The 22,410-nt window shown below is 41.4% G+C and overlaps 2 protein-coding genes across 3 annotated transcripts in view; both read right to left on the bottom strand.

Annotated features, from left to right (window-relative positions):
• klhdc8b (kelch domain containing 8B) overlaps positions 1 to 10,961 on the bottom strand; it is a 280,867-nt gene extending 269,906 nt beyond the window's left edge. For both annotated transcript variants that reach the window (XM_004565463.3, XM_014409271.3), the window contains exon 1: positions 10,780 to 10,961. The gene's annotated coding sequence lies outside the window, so the exon portion shown is untranslated. The remainder of the gene's footprint in view (positions 1 to 10,779) is intronic.
• A 1,132-nt stretch (positions 10,962 to 12,093) lies between these two features.
• On the bottom strand, positions 12,094 to 22,146 carry si:dkey-32e6.3 (uncharacterized). The gene is made up of 6 exons (XM_004565464.5): positions 21,758 to 22,146; positions 21,103 to 21,275; positions 20,294 to 20,509; positions 16,337 to 16,497; positions 16,105 to 16,237; positions 12,094 to 15,642 (listed from the first exon to the last, which is right to left on the bottom strand). Exons 1-6 carry the CDS (start codon positions 22,035 to 22,037, stop codon positions 15,466 to 15,468), a joined length of 1,140 nt encoding a protein of 379 aa, XP_004565521.2. The 5' UTR covers positions 22,038 to 22,146; the 3' UTR covers positions 12,094 to 15,465.
• Between the last annotated feature and the right edge of the window lie 264 nt (positions 22,147 to 22,410).

Raw genomic sequence — 22,410 nt, forward strand, 5'->3', positions numbered from 1 at the left:
TCTGAGGCGAGTTATGCCATCTACATTACAATCAGGCTGGAAAACAGTCCGCTTGCCACAGACAGATGTCTGGGATCAAGCAACTCAAAGACTCAGGATGCAGGACAGTGACTGTCCGTTCGCCGCCGTCACTCATTCTACACAATAAACACATTTGTCACTTTAAATGCTATAAACAAACGCAGCCACACTTTGTGTTTGCAGTGTGTAAGTCAACATTCCCAGTGTGAATGTAAGCTTCTCACTTGTAAAGCGGCTCAGCCCCCGTGCCAACTTTTCCCATGCCTCCTTGAGAAAAGCTTGTATCAAAGTCAGTGTGTCTGGTTGCAGCAATTGCGCAAAGGGATCAAACAGCAATCAGTTTCCATGAGCTTATGTATCCCCGCGCCTCTAGCAAACTTGAAATAATACCCTCACAAAGCAATCACACAGTGACCTGCTTCCCCCCAGTCTGACTCGGTGCTTCAGGCAAACGTGAAAGAGGAAGCAATCATAGCAAACAGTCACACAGCTAGGTCTCCGCTGAGCTGGGCTCTCTTAATGCTGAACTAATACTTTAGGCCATTAGTGGAACTATTTAATTAAACTTTCCACCACCTATTTAATTGCTCCCAGCGTCAATATGCCTGCAATAAACTGACAACAGCACGTTGTTTAATCATGCCAGTCTGACAGTTATCTAATTACCATGCCAATATTTCTGGTCCCCAATCCAGAAATGGTCAGGAACAAGAATGTAATGTTATTATGTCATGTTCAGTGTTGTTTCTTTAAATCTGGAGTAAAGTGTTAATATCTTTGTGCTTTTCCTGCAATGACATCAGGAAGCGCTAACATGGCTAAATGGCTGCGTTCAGCTATTTACTATATATACACTATGCTAAAGATCGTGGGCAAAAAGAATAACCAGAGCAGCCACTGTCTAAAGAATAAAAACTGTTTAGAGAGGTGGTCACGGGGAAGCAGAGCACCATGCAGCAAGGGTCAGCTGGAGTCATACCATGGAGGTAATGGTTATTTTGTACTGACATTATCAGATGTTTTCCTCACAAGCAGGCAAACACATGCTTTGCTGCATGCTGTGCAAATAGTTTTTTACCCATCATTGAGGAGTCGGGGGGCGGGGGGGTCTGGCTGCACAGAAGCCCATGAGCAAATAGATCCATTTCTAATTTGATTTATGAGTACAAAAAAAAATGTTTGTTGTCTCAGTTGCCATTTTCAAGCCTTATTTGATACAACAAGACAGTTGCTACCCACATAGCAAAATTGGTATGGCCTGGATCTGGCCCACACACAGTGTACATGGGTATGTACACATGGCCACACATACCACAAAGAAAGAATCCACACATGGGCCAGCACAGGACCACCAGTGTGTCTGCAACTGGCTTTGTGCGTCTGCAACTGGCTTTGTGCTGGCCCAATGTGTGGACTACCTCTGGCAAACCTGATCTGGACCACCAAAGGGCCGTCATTCTTTGTGGTGTGTGGGCCATGTGTAAGTGGTGTGGAGCCACGGGCCAGTTGCAGACACACTGCTGGCCCAGAACAGTTTCAGCTCTGGCCCCAGATGTCAGCCTAATCTGTACCTTAATCAAGTCATGTAATAACAACATGTGCCAGAACATGCAAAACAGTGCAAAAGTAACATGACGAAACTCGGTTCAGACAGTGAATAGACTGATTCTTTTATAGCACTTTTCTGTTCTCCCAGATTACTCAAAGTGCTCTATACAACATGCCACATTCTCCCAATCACACATTTTCTCTATACCAAGCGCGTCCTAACTACATTCACACTCTTGACATGCAGACTGGAGGAGCTAGGGATCGAACTACTACCCTTCTGATCAGCAGGTGACCTGCTCTACCCCCTGAGCTACAACCACCCGGTGGAAAAGATGAGTAAACCGTCACTAGGTTTTGGATAAAATGTACACGTACAAACCTGTCAAACCTGCATTTGAAACGTTGGCTACCATAGCAGTGTAATATTGCAACATGGCATTTGGGTCTTCTAACTAAAATAGGAACATAAATAGTGCCATCATCGCCAGACCTGGCCCACATCTGGTTGACATACACCCTGCCATGACACCGGTCAGTCAGAAGTGCCAGCTTGATGCCAGATCCAGGGAGGACCTGTTTTCTATGACCCTGGGCCACATAAACCAAACCACAATAGTGCCATCTATGCCAGGCCTGGCCCATATCTCGATGACATACGTCTTACCATGTCAGAAGTCAGCCAGCAGTGCCGGCTTGACACCAGATCCGGGCAGGACCTCCTTGCTATGTGGGTACATCCACATACATTTTCTAAAATTGCCTCTGTGTCAAGTGAGTTTCTTATTCCAAGTTAAACTGAAGCAGCACCTTGCTCTAATAGCAAACAGCATGCATTACTGAGTTTATTAATTGAATTCCTACTGTGACATTTCAGAATATTGCTTTTGTCACCATTTGCCATGTGTTTGATGTTTTTATTTATATATCTCCATTTGTTTTACCTTTTATTAGAGTTTATTTAAAACCTAATTGCATTTTTTAAATGTTTAAATTAAAGAATGTGAACTGCTCTTCACAAACCTCATTAAAAACAGACTAGTTTGAATATTTACTCACATTAGAAAAATCATTCTCAGAGACAATTTATAGATACCGTGTTGTAAACTGTATGTTGTCCAAAGATTAAAAATTAATCCAAGCAAACAATTTGCTGGGAATGAGTCATGATTCCTAAATTTGCATGTGCTTGTTTTTCTAAATCCATTGCTGTTACTGTTACTGTTTCCATTGCTGTGGTTGGAAACAAAGCATTGGTTTTATCCCCAGAGACCCTATAATGGATTTTCAATGCATCAATGGGACATAAAACAACTATGCGCTAAAATGTTTCCCAGAACTTCTCTGTTCCCATCCATTTGTATTATCATGATGGCACGAGCACCACCTCAGTTGCAACAGGTCAGTGAGCCTAATGAGCTGAATCATGTAAACAATAAAATGCAATTATACAACAAGGCAGCTGCTTTCACACAAAAACACAATCATGCACACAAACCTGTTTGTTTGAGCTACAATCTGTTTTTAAGGGATTCCATTTATTCCACTATGAGCTGCGCTAATGAACATCCAGACAGCTACTACACTGACCAGCTACAAAAAGTTTTTTCTCTCTTTGTCACTTATCTCGTCATGAATGTTTCAACTTACTCCCTGTTTTGCTTGGTTAAATTAGATAAAGACTGATCAACCTATAAGCTAAATATAACGTTTTAGCCACAGGCTAGCTAAATTAGCTTTGCCTCAACCTGTTCAGTTCTTTAAAAGCTTTAAAGAGCTGGTTTAGTAGTTTAGTTTGGTAAAAGTAATTTAAATCCCTAAATGTGCCCATAGTAATAGCATTTTTAAAAATTAAAACTACTAAAAACACATTGTCTAAATAGGTATAATAGTTCATCAAGCTAATAGTGGCCACGTAATAGCAGTGTTGCCAACTTAGCGACTTTGTCGCTATATTTAGCGAGTTTTCAGACCCCTTTAACGATTTTTTTTCTAGAAAGCGACTAGCGACAAATCTGGCGACTTTTTCTGGTGTTACTGGAGACTTATTTATGATGACTTTTTTACGTGAAAACACGTATCGCTCTTACTCTCCACAAGTAGCAGGTGCTGCCATGGGCACCTCACCCCTGCCAAAGCGCTCACAGTTGGAGGATAGTCCTCCCCCAGCTGCTATCAGGGCAGGAGATGTTCATACGCGTCCAAACTGCAAATGAATCGCGCATGAGCACTGACTGTAACGCAGTCAGTTCTTCTTTTACTGTTATGCTGTTTTGTGGATCTCAAGGTTTAAAACTATTAATAAACACACACACACACACACACACACACAAAGTAACTCCACCAGAGTGCCAATTTCAGGTCACTTTTGTCGGTCCAAGCCCGGATAAAGGAGCAGGATTGGAATTGTGACATTAAAAAACAATAATTGCAAAAAGAAATTTAATTTGTAGTTCTAAATAAATTCTAAATGCGTTTAGGACGTTTTTTACTCACTTTATGTCTCTTCCACGATGTTATTTCTCTCTCCAACAATGTAGGTTACAATTACATTAGCATGACCAGTTATGCAAATTAGACGATGACATCATTTAGCGACTTCTAGCGACTTTTAGGACAGCCAATAGCGATTTTCCTTACTGAGGAGTTGGTAACACTGCGTAATAGTGAAAACATTACATTATTATTATGTACATTATTGTACTTTATTGAGCCCCGTGGGGAAATTGCTCTCTGCATTTAACCCATTCACTCAGTGAAGCAGTGGGCAGCCATTGGGCGCCCGGGGAGCAGTGTGTAGGGACGGTACCTTGCTCAGGGGTACCTCAGGGTAGCTGTTAAGGGGAATCGAACCCCCGACCTTCCGATCATGGGGCAACCACTCTACCTACTGAACATGCTAGCAGAGTAGCTGGAAGCAGGGAAAAAGCAGGCCTTGCTTTGTTCAAAGGGTTCACAGCAAAACCTCCAAGCATGACCTTTAAAAGGGGATCATTATTCACCTTGCCAGCTCCAGTTTTTATACTAGGGCTCTACTACAGTTGCTTTATATGAATAACATTCCCAAATTATCCATATTTATCTTGAACAGCTCCTCAGCTAATCTCCTAGACAGCAAAACTTTATTCTGTGGGCTAAACAAAAAGGTTAAACAGCTTCTGTGCTCAAAAATAGATATGTGAGCCTGATGTGAGAGTCTTCGGGCAATTTCACATAGAAGGCACTGCACACTGAAACCCATGCTGAGGTGTGAAGTACAAATGCATGGCCAATAGAAATGAAAGAATGACAGGAAGTGGTTGCATATGTCGATCAGGCACAACATTATGGCTACTGCCCTGATATAAGGTAAGTAACACATACACACCCGGCCGTCCACATGATGTAAAAGAAAACATGATCGATCAGAGCAGGACAACTTCTTTCATTGCATCGTGGTCTAGTTCTGAAGCTCACGTTCCCGTTGTTTATTCTATTGGAACTGCTGACAGGGGTCAGCATGGGCAGCCTGACTGGCCTGCAGCTATCCAGCCGCATACACAACAAACTGTGATGCCCTGTGTATTCTGACTCATGTTTATCAGAACCACAATTCTTCAGCAATCTGAGCTCCAGTAGTTCATCTGTTGGATCGGACCACACGGGCCAACCAGCGCTGAGCCCTGGCCGTCTATGACCCTGTCGCTGGTTCACCACTGTTCCTTCCTACAGCCACTTTTGTTAGATACTGACCACTGCAGACTGGAAACATTTTTCCCACAAGAACTGCAGTTTTGGGGATGCTCTAATCCAGTTTTCTAGCCATCACAGTTTTGCTGCTCAGATCTTACACTTGCCCATTTTTCCTGCTTTTAACTCCTCAACTTGGAGGACAAAATGTTCACCTACTCCCTAATATATCCCACCCACTAACAGGTGCCATGATGAAGAGATAATCAGTTTTTTTCACTCCAATAGTGGTCATGATTTATGACTGATCAGTGTATATGGAAGGGCCCCTTGGTATCCTGTCTCTGTGACATCTTACAGATCCAAGAGTAGAAAAAAACTGTCTGAAAGCGATTGTTTAGATGAGTCTGAAGCCCACCCTTCTGACTCACAGGGATTACTTACAATACACTGACCTCATTATTTAGGTTGGATAAGTGTTCTCTTTAATATTCACTAGCCACATTTGTTACACTTTAATCTGTACAAAACCTAACATGTAAAAATTAAAGTTGTAATTTAACCAGGGCTAATTTACAAGTGCATTTCTTGGCTAACAGCAGTGGGGAAGTGCTGCTGTAACTGTAATGAGTCTGTCAGGTTGAGTATCTAACACAGTTTATCAGTTCATAAATAGGAGTTAATACATTTTCAAACACGTCCTACAAAGGAAACATACTCCCTGATTTAAATGTGGCCTCTGTCCCTTCAAAGTTGTCTTTTTTGTGCAGTGATGGAACCCCTCAGTGGTCTCTTCAACATTTTGATCTCTGCCTGGAACTCCTGTTCTGAACAATTTAAGGTTTGCATTTGTGATTCTACTAGATCCCTCCCACTGTGCCAACACACCAAAGAAAAGGCACACAGTTCAGCTCATTTTCACCAATTTTCCCTCTCAGATGCTTCAGGATGTTAGAAGTGTTTGACCCTCGGAGGAACCAATTTATGATGCAAACATGTTAATGTCACAATAAAATTACAAGCACGCTCTGGGTCACACTCTGAGCCTGGTGTGTCTACTTCATGTTTGGAGACTGCAGGCTGCTCTGCAGGAAACTGCTGTTTGGTTTGAAATCCAAAGCTCATCGCTGGTGATGATTCTGGACATTCAAGCATAGCAGGAATGCTGTGAGCACTGTATGACTGCAAGAGCTGACAACCTTGAAGGGAATAACATCTCAATTCATGGGAGCACTCACTCAAGTATTTGATCATGTCTCATAAAACTGAAATGATTTTTGATTTTTTTTTCATCAAATAACACACTATGTCAGAAAGTTTTTTAAAAACACTTGACTTGTTTTTCTGTTGCCTGTTTAATCCACTAAACGGTTCATTTCCTCTGCCAACATTTTGTTTTTATTGCTTTCTCTTTGTATCGCCCTCTGATACCATCCATGTCCAAGTCCTCATCATTAACAGGCCGGATCACCAAACTGTCCGCTGTAAGCAGCCCACTTAATCCTCTGATGGGAGTACTGGCTATCTTCCACAATCATCTCTCCGGGTTAATGTCTGTCGCAGGCTGGTGTGTGTGTGTGTATGTGTGTGTGCGTGTGTGCATGTGTGCGTGTGTGTGAGCCAGGATATTTGTCACACACAACCGACACTACTTAAATCTGAAGGCACTTTGTACTGTACACTCACACTCTGCCTGTGTCCTCCAGGGTAGGGGTGCCTCATTAGCCAAACAGGCATAAAACACTGCATGTCCAAATGGAGGTGTTTTATGCTGAATGCATACTAAACACGGTTACATAAGGAGCAACGATCAGTGTGACCCATAAAACATCCATTTTTTTAGGCATATAAATGTCATCTATACATCTGGTCAACGCATTCCACTGAAAGCCCGCATTCTCCTAAATCAGACTTAGTCATTTTAGGATAAAAGTACCTCATCAACAAATCCCAGCTCAGAAGAGTTTTACTTTCAAACGTACATAACACCACAGTACAGTACCTTACATTGTTTTTTGCAACTGTTTTTGAACACGTCTCTGTTTGTCTCGACCAAAAATATTGTGGTGTGCAGTTAAATTTGTGCTAAAATGCTGATTCCTGATGCTGTGTACTAAAATCCTGTACAGTGATGAGAATCCCAAACAAAACTATAAACTAACTGGTTTATTTTACACCTAAAGGCAGGAGGAGTTTTCTTTGAAAGAAGTAACCAATGCTTCCCATACCTAGACTTTATTGAGCCAGGTCACCTAAGAATAATAACACCCACCATAGAACATTTTTGTATATTTATGGCATTTTTGTCATTTAACGGGCAACAGTCCCCTTGCTTTTACTTTGAAAGGTCAGTCCCCACTAGCGAGCTAGCTGACAGGCTGACCTGGGTGCTTTTGTGGCAGTTATCATTCAGCTGTCTCACCAGAGGGTCTGTCCTTTCATGGTCAGACAGATTCCAGTCATAGTTCTTGTTCTGCTCTTGAACTCTAAGCAGTGGATTTATTATTATGTAGTATTCAGAACATTATCATATATTAATTAATATTATAACATAATATAGACTAGAGATCTGCTGCAGTGAGCTGGCAGACTATCAGAATTAAAGCAAAAATTCAATCACGTAAGTCACATGACTGCTTCCACCCTGATTGTTGATCTGCCAGAGATCTTTTCATGTTAAAAGGGAGTCCTTCCTCTCCATTATTGCCAGGTGCTCACACACAGGGGATTGTTTGATTGCTGTAATATTGTAGTCTTCACCTTTAAAGGTGCAGTGTGTTAAATCTCACCACTAGATGTCAGTAAATTGCAGATTGCATTTCCAGAATTCTGTCCTCTTACCCTTCCCAGTTCAGTTGTATAATCTTAGTTACAGAGGCCAACAGCTCTGGCCTTCACTCATCTGTAGTGAGGGTATACTGTCAGTCCCACGTTCACCTCAGCTGTCAGTAGTGGGTGTCCGTGTCTATTTACTCTGGAGGAGTCTGTAAAATTTTGTGAAGTGGATCTAACCTTGTTGGACTTGGACACTAAAAAAACATCATATGATGTGAGAATGTAATCAAATCGTTTATCAGAGAGAAAGTGTGATTTTTAGCAGACTCAAGCCTAACATTAGCTGGCATAATTTTAGCTTTAGCCAGCTCACTGTCAGCTGTCCTGAGACAGACGGCTATTCTGCTGACAATGGAATAAATAAGATGTTTAGGGACATTTTAGTGTGTTAGAGCCCTGATGTCGGTGCAGGAGATGAGGTGTGAAGTGAGGAGGAAGAGCATGAGGTGGAAATGAGGGAGAAGAGAGGACAATGGTGGATGAGAAAGAGAGGATGAAAATATACATGTTATTTATGATCTTTAAATTAAAAATAACTTATAAGTTGTGCTACATATATGGCCACTTTCTAGTCACATACGTAAAATGCTATTAGGGGTCACGGTGATGTTCGTCTTGGCCACTAAATTTAAGATGGCAGGACAACATGATGGCTTCCACAAAACAGCACCTGCTCCTGTGTATTTTTAATTAATTTATTCTACATTTATGAGAACATATCTATTTGTATATCTATGAGCACAATATGTTTTCTATTAAATAACCTTTAAATATAAAGCACCTAAGGCTGGCTGTTGTTGTGAAGAAGTGATTTATAAGTAAAATTGAATTAAACTTAATCTCGGTTATCCTACTTTGATTAACCATAAAAGTGTCTTGAATTTTGTTATTTCTTAACCCACTGTCGCATATCTCCATCACAATATGAATGTGAGTAGAACAAAGGATACGCATGGATTATCCACAAGTCTGTGCAATCACACAGCTGATTAACGATGCGCCAGGTTACCACTGACTGTTCTCAGATGATGCTCTCACAAATGACAGCTTCTGCTCCCAAAATCCAACCATCACAAGCAACAAATAAGCAGTAATTTACGACTAGGGGCCATGCTGCTTTCACTAAATAACCATGGAATGACTAGAAAATATTGGTATAAGAGAAAAATAGTAGAAAATTTACATAAAAAGCAGAGACAGCTAGGAAAACAGGCTGAACAGATGCAAAATGTTGTCGCTCGCCCTGTCAAAAATCAGCTTCCGTTTTCATCATGTGGAGACTCGCTGGCAGGACCTCTTGTGGGCTCTGACCCGCAGCTTGAACTTTAGAATAAAATTATATGGAAAGTGGGTGACTCGATTGTTTATGCAGCACGAGTGGAAGGAAAGACTTGTAAATAAACGAATGAGAAAAAGTAAAGAACTTTTCCTCCTGCAGACAAAACTGAATTACAATTATGAGGCAAAATCAATTTGCAGTTTTTATGTCTTTTAGAAGGAAACGGTGAGGCATTCAAATTCATCCATTTATATCTAACTAGCTCCTATGCCAGCTGATTTAATTCGTGAATAATTTCATCCTCAGAAAGTCCATTTGTCCTTGTCCCTCACTCTTTCTGTACAGCTGTACAACCTGCAGCCTCCCTGTGAGTCCTGATTGGAGGTGGCATTTTACTGGCACAATGAGAGCTGCCACTGCACTACGTGTCTCTGCTGGATCCAGCAAGACAGGCCCAGACGCTGCATGTCAGCTGTAATCCTCATTATGCTAATGAGCTTAGGAGCTATCATCACAGGTCAGATGGGAAAAGTAGCCCTAGCAGAGAGAGCGAGAGAGGAGATAATGGGAGTGGTGGAAGGTGCTGAACAAGTTGGAGTGTGTCAGAGAAACAACCTCTTTAACAGAGCAGACGGCAGCGGGAGGAGGGACAGCTTTAAACTCCTGGGATGCTACTCGGGAAAGGAAGCGAGAATGGAAGATACGGACGCAAAGGGACGTCTGCTTGTACCTGGAAGCATATAATCAGCTGTCTAGACACAAAGAATAAAGTTGAAATAAAAACGGCCAAACTCGGGAGCCCTCCTGCAACCGACGGACACATCCAGATGTTGGTCAGCGCAGCAGATGGGACCCGCTGGTCTAGAGCAGACGCATCTGGATGGCTTTCCCCTGCAACCTCTAGCCCAAATCCCTGAATATGTCCTAAAAATATCACGCAGCACATTAAAATCTTTGCACTCCATCTGACAAGTACGACACAACCACTTTCCACAATTCCCTGATATCATCTGCCGCCCAAACTTGCAAAAAAGCAGCTCGTGACGGCCACTTAACAACTGACCAGACATCAGAGTGCATGGATTCTTTTTGGACATGGCGTCCAAACAGATTTCTGATTGTCGCCTAAGCTTGATCCTCGCCCACCATCTTATCGCTCTAACAGCATCATCAGAATGTGGAGTGTTTGAGAGCGCCCGAGCCCACTCGCGTGCCCACTGATGGCTCCGCAACGCCCAGCGACGAGGTCTCGTACCAGCGGAGCCCATGTGCGCAGAGGTGAAGCGCTGCACTGCGCCAGCCTCCCACATCTGCACTTCCTTCGCGGTGCCAAAGGCAACAAAGTCCATACGTCCACCCGTGTGGCATTTGATCACATGGACTAAACGTCTAAAAGGGTGGAAAGTTTTGTTGGCAACAGTCCTTACCTCCTCCTTGTGTGAGTCACCGGTGCGTCGGAGCTCACCGGGGCAGCTCCGCGTAAACGTTTGGACACCCGCAGAGGACAGCGGCGGAAGCACCTGTTCAGTGAGAGAATCCAGCAAGACCAGCAGTTACCTCCGTCCTCCTCACACACACTGATTCAACATTTCTCCCGACTCCTGCCTGCTCCGCCTGTCCCTCGCCTCCGGTCTCCTCCCCTCACTCACTCACTCACTCACTCACTCACCAGCGCGCATTTACGCAGTCTCAAAAAGACCTCGTCCCCCCACCCCCACCCCCCGTTGGCAGCTGTGCCTCTTCATCATCCTGAAGTGAAAACACCCAACTCATCGCCACTTTATTTTATTTATTTATTTATTTATTTATTCATTTATTTATTTTTAAACTCGGTGCCTGCGTCGCTGTTTCTTGGCTGAGCCGCCGCGCAGAGCCAGCACCAGGTAACTCCAGACTCACCTGAAAGAAGGGATGGCGCGTCTGTAGCTGAAGCTGCTCCACAAGCTGCTCTGCTGCCCCCGCGTGGACTGAGGGAACTCTCGACATCCGCTTAGAATACGCAAAATACGTCAGAGTGGAAACGAGACTTTTATTTTAAAAAAAAACAAAAAAAAACTACACTTGTTACAAATGGGTCAGACCACACCCATCATCAAACTGTGATTTTTAACCTTTATATGATTTGAAAGTTTCATGAATGTTTTGCACAGAGGCGACTCTGTGTGTATAGGTCCAAAACAGTTCATTATGTATAGACTTCACATTGGGGAAGACGTTTACAAAACCTATGGATGGATTTTGTTGTTATTTCTGGTCTTATTCACTGATGTCCCTCTACAACAGAAGGAATAAATCAATCATCAGCAGCATATTTATCATGTATCAGAATCAGTCCTGACCTGGCTCGTCACAAGTCGAAGTGTCTGACCTCTGACAAAACAAAGCAGCTAATTACTGAATTGTTTGAGCAGAAGCATCTTACTAAATCCTCATTTCTAACACCTCAGTTAAAGCCAGCTTTACAATTTAATCTCATCCCAACCCACAGAGACAGGAAGCATTTTATCTCTCACACACAGACCTTATCATTCCGTATTCTGACTTCACCATTTTCCACATGAAATAAGCTCTGGTATCTGCAGGAGTGTTTGGGCTTATGAAGAAGATAAGAATATTTCGCTTTTACAGTAAAGTGTCTGCAATGGTCACAACTAACAGAGTCATATAGTACAGCTCCGTACTGACATCAACACTGTACCTTGTGTCATTGAGCCTCACTGGGTCTCCTTTCTCTCTCTCACACACAGACACACAGAGTTACTGATCATAATAATCATATACATGAGTTTTATCTGTTTACGTAAATACAGCACATGTCGGAGAGGTTACCTTTATGGATTTGGTTATACAATGTTGATGATATCAGTACATTGAAAGCTACAGTGCTATGTGAATGCATTTGTATGCATTACACCAAAGGTTGTCTTATTTTGCTGTGCAAAAAAAACAACCCACTTGCTAACACGTGAAAATTAAAAGCATTAGCATTTTATTGAACATCAATGGGAGCATCTCCTTTAACAGTAGTCAAACCTTGGGAATTTCACCTCAGTACTCAGTTGTTCACAGCTGTGTTGGCTTTGTTATTACTAGATTTAATGTTGAAGTTTTGGTGCCTCCATCAAAAAATACAAACCTATGAATCAATGCAATATTTGACTGCATTTGTCAGAGGTTTTCACACATCCAGTGACCTAATGGTTCAACTTACACAAGTTATTGAAAGGTTCAGTGTTGTGATTAAAGTACAAATCAGTTTGGTTTGTATGAATAAATAAATTACTGAGGTTTAAGCATGGTCTTTAAGCATGTGTTAACTGGCACTTTGAAATAAAATTTAAAAATGCCCCAGTGTTCAGTGGAAACATGAATTCAGTGTCCACAGAAACCAACATGGCAGCTGAAATGACCTGATGTGTGCTGAGCTATGAGATCATTTTAGATCCCTCAAAGTAAAAAAAAAAAAAAAAAAAAAAAAGGAAAATTCCTGTTCTTCTGAACTGGTTTAACACTAAATAATGCATTTATTTAGTTGATTTTCTCCAAATATTGCAAACATGTGCACTACATTTGGATGGAATCCCATCTTCAATAAATAAAATACCTTTAATTTACATCATTTTAAATAAAAACTTTTAAATATTGTTAAAACTTGATAACTGGAGAGGTTTTTTTTTTAGTAGTAGTTACTGTCCGAGTGATTTTCCAGTGAGTATACAGGCTGTGATTTAGACCCTGACTGATACAAGTCAGCTGATATTATTGGCTGATAGCAGCATATTAAATGCTCTATTCAATATGTGCCAACCAAAACCTGGTTTTTAACATTACAAAGCAGAACATGCATTTTCTTTTTTTTTTTCTTTTTTTTTTTAAAAAAAAAAACCTTCCTAAAAATCAGCATCAGCCCCAAAGAGTTCATCAGTCGGGTCTTCTGTGATGTTATCACAGCTACTAAAGCTTTCTCTCCAAACTTTTCTTATTAGTGTATTCATCAGCAAGGAAAACATCGGTGAAAATATGCTATAAAAAAAAAAAAAAAAGAAGAAAAACAAAACAAAGAAAAAAAAAAAAAAGAAAAAAAAACACCACTCTATCTACATCTGGGTCCTTTATATTACTGCTCATTTGGCTGTCTGTTAAAAACTGACCTGAGAAAAACAAAGTCATTAAAGCCTCCCTGGAAGCTTAGCAATAAACATATTCTAAAAACCCTCAAAGCAAAAATTACCATAACTTCCTCCCAAATTCAACGTATTAGACAATTCTCTCAAGCATGCCTTTAAATAAAATAAAAATAACTCAGTGCAAACAAATGAAATGCAAACGTCTCTGCAGCTCAGATGTTACTCTCTACCATCTAACTGCTTCATTGAGCGCTCCATAGACACCGGATCCGATCAGGAGCACGATATGTACTCTTCTACATCTATTATGGTGACTTTTGACAGCAATATTAAACCAGGTTACAGCTCAAAGTTTGAGCCAACTGTCACAAAGAGTTACTTTATGACTGCAGTGCATTCAGAAGTAACGCATACTCAGTAATCAGATGCTTCAGTCACCTGAAAATATTCAAGTATTACCGCTGGGTTCTGAGTGGATGTAAACAGCGCCCCGAGAAAGAAAAAGGAGCTGAAGCAAAACCAACAACTAACATAAGAGCTGAAGAGCTTTTCTCCATATCTGACACCAATTATTCTGTCTGCCTCCAAATTCTGAGTTTGGCCATTTATACCGTGGAGTGATTAGTCACAGAGCTGTCGGTGTAATTAAAGAGTCCAGCCCGGCCAATTCAGTGCTCAACTGGGTCAAAAACATGGGTCCCAGTTCACTTTAGGACAGCAGACAGTGCAATCTGACTGAAGTGCTCCTTGTTTACACAGTTATCCTTTTTTATCAAGGATATGTGGTATTTAAACCGTTTAATGAATTGCAGTCCTGTTTACATAGCTGCCGCTTTTTTCTATGTCCACCTGTCCATATGTAACAGAGTTAATAATACATATGAAAAACATGCACTTACCTGTTCTTAATTATCATTTTAAGTGTGAATTTTATCATTTTTTTTAATTGTATTTTATTTTGAAAACCCAGAAACCGGATCTCACCCTAACGTTTAGAAGCTGCTAAGGCTTCCGCTCCTCACAGCGCGCGCTTGCACTGTGAGGGTAAGTCCGGTAATGAAAGGCTCTGGCATTTTTATGGTTTCTGGTGTGAATGTTGTTACATAAGTTATATATGTCGATGTATATAGGTTCATATTGATATTAGAAAGTTTCTGTGTAACTGAAACAAAGGCGGGTTGCTGTTAAATAGTGTTTCTGCCGTATTTATGCTCTTTGGCAGTTAGTCTTTGTCAGCCCCCTAGTGGTTGCTGCGCATAGCAGGAAATGTGTTTGGATTTACCGTTTTTCTGTGCTTTTTGTGATGTTGCTTTACATTGTAGGAGCTACAATTGCCAGTACCACCAGAAGACACCTGTTGAATGTGTTTTATGTCTTCTGCAGGTATGTGAGCTTGTTAACAGCCATTTTGTCTGTAAAGCACAAGCAAGTGAAGATGTAATGCGCTATTGTTAATTTGTCCACTAGAGGGAAATGTTTAGTCGGTGGTATTTATGTTTATCCTGTTATTTTGTTTTATACGATTGTGGAATGTATTTTATTAGTCATAAGATTTCTTTTGTATACAAGCTCAGTATGACAGACTGTAAAATGGGAGAAATTATTATTTTCCACCTTTTCTTTATTAAAAAGTTAATTGTAAGTCTGTTAAGACAGCGCGCGCTTGCACTGTGAGGGAGCTACAATTGCCGGTACCACCAGAAGACACCTGTTGAATGTGTTTTATGTCTTCTGCAGAAGTAAACTGTGAAAAGCCAACCCTTCTGAGCGTCTGTGATTCTTGAAGAGCTGGAAGTGTTACACATATAACTTGTTTCTTCATGTAACCGCTTAATATTTGTGTTTGGATAAACTTTAGACTTTGAGCAAGTCTTCTGCTTTGGTGTGTAATAATCCCGCCTGCCTGTTAATCCTGTCTGCACTGCAGGTTGCCTCACAGACAAACTGATGTACTGTACAGGAAGTATGCAAAGTTTGAAGTGTGTTCTAGGTTGCCCCCTGCTGGACATTCTTCTCATAGTTTTCCAGACAGATGTGGACACGCTGAGTGAAGTAGCTGGGGTCAGAAATGGCCTGGAGGAGGTCGGTTTGGATCAAGGCGATATCATACAGCTCGGCGGTGCAGGCTATACGAGTGTCTGAGCCACCCGGGTCCAAAAACACCTGCAAAACACACACACACACACACACACACACACACACACACACACACACACACACACACACACACACAGCAAACCAGAGTAAGGTTAGAAGTCATGTTTAGTTTCTGGAGCTCTGAAGCAGCTACAGCCTACATCTCTGCATCTACCAGCCTGTACGCAGTTATGACACACAGTCTGGGGATTATATATATAATAGAGCCTCAAAATACATGACAAATACACACGTGTGAAACATACTGCAACAGGCTGGTGTACGGCAGTGAACACCTAGTGAGCCATGCCGAAAACAAAATGCCATCTCTAAATTACAGAAGCGTTGCATTCACAAAATCAACCCATTTCCAAGACCCTGTCTCCTCCTACAATATGAAATCTATTATCATGAACTAATTTGGTGTACTTTATTTTTCTAAACTCACCAGATATAGGCTGAACTGTGTGAGTAAAGCGGTGCTATTACCTTCGGGTTAACTATAGTATCCTCATCATTCTGTCGTATGTTGTCATCTATAAAGATGTGCTGTACGTGCTTGTCAAAGGGGTCGACCCACATAGGCTTCCCCCCACGGATGGAGAAGGAATTAGCAACCCACCTGGACAGAAAACAACGAATATAGGGAAAGGTTTGGAAAAGCTCAGAATAAAACCCCAAAATCCACAGCCAGGTTTTCTTAGAGAAGCTTTCTGCATACCAGTCATAGTGGTCCTGAAATCCTCCCAGACCCTGCACGGAGCTGAAGTACTCGTACAGACCTCTCTCTCCATCGCGAGAGGACACCCGCTCCTCAGCTCGATTCAGGACGATTCCCTTCTTGCTGCAGCGGATCTTGCCTGGAGTCACAGCCACGCTCAGCTGAGCCAAGAGCAAGAAGAAGAGTCAGAGATAAAGAAACGAGACGGAGAGCTCGTCTTTAAAAGAACTCTGTTGTAAGCAAAAACTAAAATAAAAATAAACCAATTATGTGATATTATTCTGTTATTAAAATAAGGCCTCTGGTAGACTTGACCTAAATTAATTGTGCAATCAGCTTAAATTCTTGCAGATGTGAAATTTTAAAAATGCTTTGGCAGCCACGTGCACAACAACTCTGCCATCCTGTACTGTGGATACTTAAAAATGTCCTCAGCTCTACCGTGATTCCTTTATTGTCTTGCTGACAAACCATTTTTCTTCACCTACTTCATATCTTAGCTAAAAGTTGTCCTCTGTTGCCAGCGTGAGCAGAGGGGTTGGGGACAACAGGCACACAAACAGGCGTATCTGTTTAAATATCTTTGTGAGGCCGTTAATCAACAATTTCATCCAAAGTTTAGAAATGAAATCTTTACTCTAACCTAAATATACGTCTAACCTCAACCATAAAACCAAATTCAAACAAGGCTAGAATTTCAGGATACATAGAAACACACACATATGTTTTTATATTTCATTTCATTTTTAATATTATCAATAATTTATTTTATATTTATCTTTCTTTAATATTTATTTTTTTTATTCCATTTTCCTTTTGTTTTACCAATATAAATGTAAAATGGACTTTTCTCCATTAACAACTTACTTTCCTGTAAAAACGTGACTTTTTACCCCTTTATTCTACTGTACCTACCTTTAAGTACTGGCAGGTCAATATAATTAAACAAATCTATTTTATCTGACATTACTATGTAACTACAGGGGAATTTTAACAACTAACGCTAACAAATACTAAAAGGTTATTTCCTCTATATTTGTATTTGATTTTAGTTCATTTCCACGGTTTTCCAAAGATCTAGGGTATTTTGTTATTACAGTTAATAACAAACATATCTATATTTAGTTTACTATAATAACCTCAGTTGGCCTTATATCTAAATACCTTTAAGCATCTCTGTGTGCTAAATGCTATTCGGCATATTCCAGCATGTTAACAGTGAAACATGGCAAAAAATAGATAAAACGTACACATCGCCACTGCCACTTTTTATATGTGCATGTAACTCAAAGCATCACTGAGCTGAGGTACAGCTGAACACAGCTGTTCGTGCCCCTGACAACCTGTTATGTCACTAAAGACACGACATCATCATTGTCTCTTTTGTGTTCAAGCACAGATGGATGGATGACCTACGAGTAGTCGGTTTAACATTAACACTGGTTCTGAGCACCATTCTGCACACAGCTACTGCAGTGTTTCTTTACCGTTTGTCCCCCATCACTCTGCATGCTTTGCCTCACAGGGTCTGCTTTTCCCTGCTGAATCAAACACTGGGGATTTTCAGTGTACTCTACTTAAAACTACTGGCTTAAAAAGCTTAAACCATCATGTGGTGCATTTGCAACATACAGTCAAATCCAATGTGAAATTAAAGAGATGTAATAATAACTGGCTGTGCTGGTCTGATTTTACAATCAGGTACACAGATGCTACCAAACACAGTGATGTGGACATTAGGATGGAGCTGGCTTTAACTGTAAACTAACCAAGGTTAATGAACTCATTTAATTAAACACCTTTCCCCCTGTACACACATCCCCGCAACTTGACAACAAATACAGCAGAGCAGCTGCCCCCAAGTAGCAGGAAGACAACTCAAGTTCACAAAGTGAGCAATCACATTAGTTCCTGTGATTGATCTCCCCCCTGCTCCGTCTGTCTTGACACACAGATTAATAGCATCTGACAGGAGGCTGCTTGAATAAGATTTCCACTGAGCTCTTCTTCACAGAGATAACTGTGGCTGACAGGCTAAGTTTGAGGGCATCTCGTCCATCCTCCTCCACACATATCTATCCAGCCATCCTTTCCAATCTCTGCTTTTCTCTCCGAATCAATCGGTTCCACTGTAGTGCACTAACAGGTACACAACAGGTACAAAACCCTCCAGGTGACGAGTCAAGTGCATGCATGTTTGAGTCTGGGGAAGGTTTCATGTGTAAGAGCACAGAAGATCGTGCTCTGCACAAGATCTAGTGCACAATATCAACACCAATTTATCAGGCATAGTCTAAAATACCCCACCCACCCAAAAAAAAAAAAAAAAAAAAAAAGCTGAACAAATTACGATACTTGCAGCACAGCTACAATGAATTCTATTGGTCAAAAAATAAATAAATAAAAAATAAATAAAAAGAGCAACAGAGCAAGACATTAATAATAAGGCTTCTAATTACCTATTTAGTGTTTTTAAACAAGTGTTTGAAGTTGCCTTCTTCTATTCTTTAATGATGTGAGGCTTAAAGTGTAACTAAAAGAAGTTCTTAAGTAAGATTAAGCATCAGCTCGATGTGCATGCAACATTAATAGCTTAAGGTTATAAGATTACATAAAAGACCTGGTTGGAGGTGACTTGGAGGTGTAGCTCCAGCTGGCTGTAGCTCAGAGGCAGAGCAGGTCATTTACTTACATTACATAAGTGGAAGGTTGGTGGCTCCAAATATCTTTGGGCAAGATGCTGACCCCACTACTTACTCTCTAATGCAATGTGTGAATGTTAGATAGAAAGCACAAAAACCTGCTTGTATGAATGCATGAGTGAGGCAAAAAGTGCTTTGAGTGCTCAGAGTAGGAAGGCACTATATAAGCACAACTTACAACTTACTTGTGTATCACTTCCAGGTAGTGATAACAGCAACAGTTATAAGTTGAGAAGGAAGTGACACCAGTGGTGTGTATGCATCATTGTTCCAGTGGAACCATTTTGAGTACGAGTTCTCATGGACTAACGCAGTGAAGGCAAGAACGTGAAATGCAGCTTTAAAAGATGTGGGCTATGACGTCAGAATATACACTGCTGGAGCTTCTATATACTCATTCTGCCTTGAATAAATCAACATTGTAGGAACATATCATTTGGGATGCCATTACTTCTCTGACTGACCTCTGGCTTTGTCTCTTTTCTTCACGGTTTTGTTTTTCTGGTGTTCTTTAATGATAAATCGTAGGTAAGAACCTTCATATTTTGAGTCTGAAGGTGCAGGCAGGAATTTAAATGTGTCTCCATGAACGCCTACAACCGTCTTTCTCCTCTTCTTTTGGCAAACTATGTCCGTGGCTGATCTCCAGCCACATATGTAAAACACCATTAGTCAGATGGGAGATCTCCTTCCCAGCCCTCTGGACTCGAATATGGTGGAGTAACATTGTGGCAACCAGAAACTGCAAACCCGCTCCAGTATATTTTTAATGGAGTTAAGTTTATGAGAATGCATGAATGAAACATGAAATTACATGTGTACATTTACGAGTACAGTAGTTTTTGTATTAAATAACCTCAAAAAATTACTGCCTGTACCTTTAATGCTGGTAGCATTCGTTTCTGCACCAATTAAAACCTCTACTGAAAGAGCAACTTTTACAGTTGCTGCTGTCCCTGATTTATCTGAACAGGTTTTCATTATACGTAAACCAAATCCTGGAAATATTACCTCATATGAAAGGCACCCTGATTCTAAATGACTTATTTCAGTCCATTTAGTGTCTTGCAACTATAAACCTCTACATGTTGCTCCAAAAAGTGTCTTCTAGAACAATGACGGACAGTTTGTTTTTTTAAAACCAGTTTCACCCCTGCTCTTCCATTCATGCCATTTCTAACTTATCACATACGTTGTCATTATATAGTGCAGTCTCATCAAGTATTACAGCTGAATGTATGCCTGTGTTAGTTACCTTTAGCTGTGGCAGATCAGGGAACAGTGGGTGTGCCCCGTCGAGTGCTCGGGATACGGCTTTTAGCACGCGAGGTAGGTCGGTTCCAAACGTACGGAAGAGGATGGCAAACTCACGACCTTCCTGTGATAGATCTCTGAGCAGCTGGAAGAAGGACGGGAGGATCCAGTGGTACAGGCGTCCGTCTTCTCCTTTTACAGACAGGTCTCTGTCTGCCTGCAACAGACACAGGGCCACAAAGCAGTTAACACTAATTGCATCAACCTGTCAAGCCGGTTTGCAACAAGCGCAACAGCTGATTTAATCGTGGAAAGCAGCACTTGGCCGCTAACCCAGATGTAGACAGGCATACAACATCCTGGCTCCCAATCACAGGTGTGGATTTTCTATTCACACCAGTTATATAAGTAAGGTAAGGTAAAAACCCACAATAATACAGAGAAAAAATACTGTGGTAACTGGCAACGGTGTTAAGGAAAAACTCCCTTTTAACAGGAAGAAACTTTCAGCAGAACCAGGGTCAGAAACATTGTGTGAAAATTAACTGAGAAAATGAATGAATCATGAGTAAATATTAAATTGGTTATAGCAGCATGATAAGGCACAGCTTAAATATAAAATGAAAAACTGAAGAGCGCTGCACTTGTTTCCTCCCAGATGGCGCTGCACTAACAAAACTGCATCGCATATACGCAGATTCCAGGTGAAAAGGGTCGCTGAAAAATCAGAATCTGACAAGAAGGAGTAATTAGAGGGTAACGGTTTTGTCCCAGTGCCCCCGCAGCGACTCTGTCTATCAAGACACCAACCTTTACCCCATCAGGCCAGCAGAGCAGGTCCAGGTGCTCATCCAGAACCTTACGGAAGCGACGGCCAGCACCAGAGGTGAAACCAGGAATGCGTCCAAACTGGGAGTAGTAGCTTACAGCCTCGCTGCAGGGTGGGAGCAGAGAGGGTGAGTCACTCAACCACTCCCAGGTTCCTGTATAGAAACAATGACAACACAATAAACAACTGGACAAAGGAGGGTCTATTTCCAAGATTTTAACATGCACATTAAAATAAACTTCCCCTTTACTTTTTTGAAAAATCACTGCTTTTGTTTTGAACTCTATGTAAGTTAAACTGAAATAATAATTTTCATTCATTAATAAAATGTAACATGTCAACCCCTCAGCCTTGGTGGAACTTACATTCTGCCAAACATTAAAGAAAATAAGAATTTAATTTGCGTTAAATAAAAGGTAACCTGTCCCTTTGGATGGTATTCAACGTTTCCAATGATGCGTTTAATTTCAATCAAGCCCAAGTATTTGTGCGTAAAAGTATTGTTCCGGGGGTCTGACAGAGAAAGTAAAAGGTAAACGGTTCCCCCGTATCACCTGACTGACACACGCGCGCGCGCCCGGGCACATACATTCCTAGCATTCCCGCGTGATGCTGGAAAGCACCATCCGTGTTTACCGTGTTTGTTCTTCTTCCCCCAAGTGACAGTGGTCAGAAAGTAGTCCAGAGCAGCCAAAGTCCCCTGACACGTCACGGCGTCCGACACCAGTATGGTGTTGTTTAGGTCAACATGTAGCACCAGCCTTTTCCTGGTCGGCTCGTGATGTGCGGTCCAGAGCCCCTGAGGGACTGTCAGCGCAGGGTCACGTGCCCCCCACACAGAAGCGTGGACTTCTTCGCTTTCTGTGCCGTCATGTTCTTCAGCTTGGCGCCAGCTGCTCTCACCGACATCCGACATGACAGCGTCGTTAGTGAACTGAGACTATCACAGACAGAAATTCCTACCTGACCGGCTTCAGGGTTGACTCATGGTTATTTACCGGTTCTCCCTTGCCTACTTTCTTCTTCTCCAGCCGCTCTGTGGCTGAATGCAACCAAACCACGCGAAACAGCGCCACCTTCCGTTTGTTGTGTCACGCACACGTGTTTATTCACGTGCATATGGAAGTTATAGCTAATGATATTATAAAGCAGGATGGGCATCTAAAGTTCTCACAGTCAAAATGTGTCATCAACACGCTGGTTGCTCTGTTCTGATTAGTTCCCAGTGACAGCAAGTAGGCACCAGCAGAAATAAGGCTCAATGTGATGATGCTAAATGAATGAATTTC

The sequence above is a fragment of the Maylandia zebra genome, linkage group LG20 (genome assembly GCF_041146795.1).
Source record: "Maylandia zebra isolate NMK-2024a linkage group LG20, Mzebra_GT3a, whole genome shotgun sequence".
In the NCBI taxonomy this organism is placed as follows: Eukaryota; Metazoa; Chordata; class Actinopteri; order Cichliformes; family Cichlidae; genus Maylandia; species Maylandia zebra.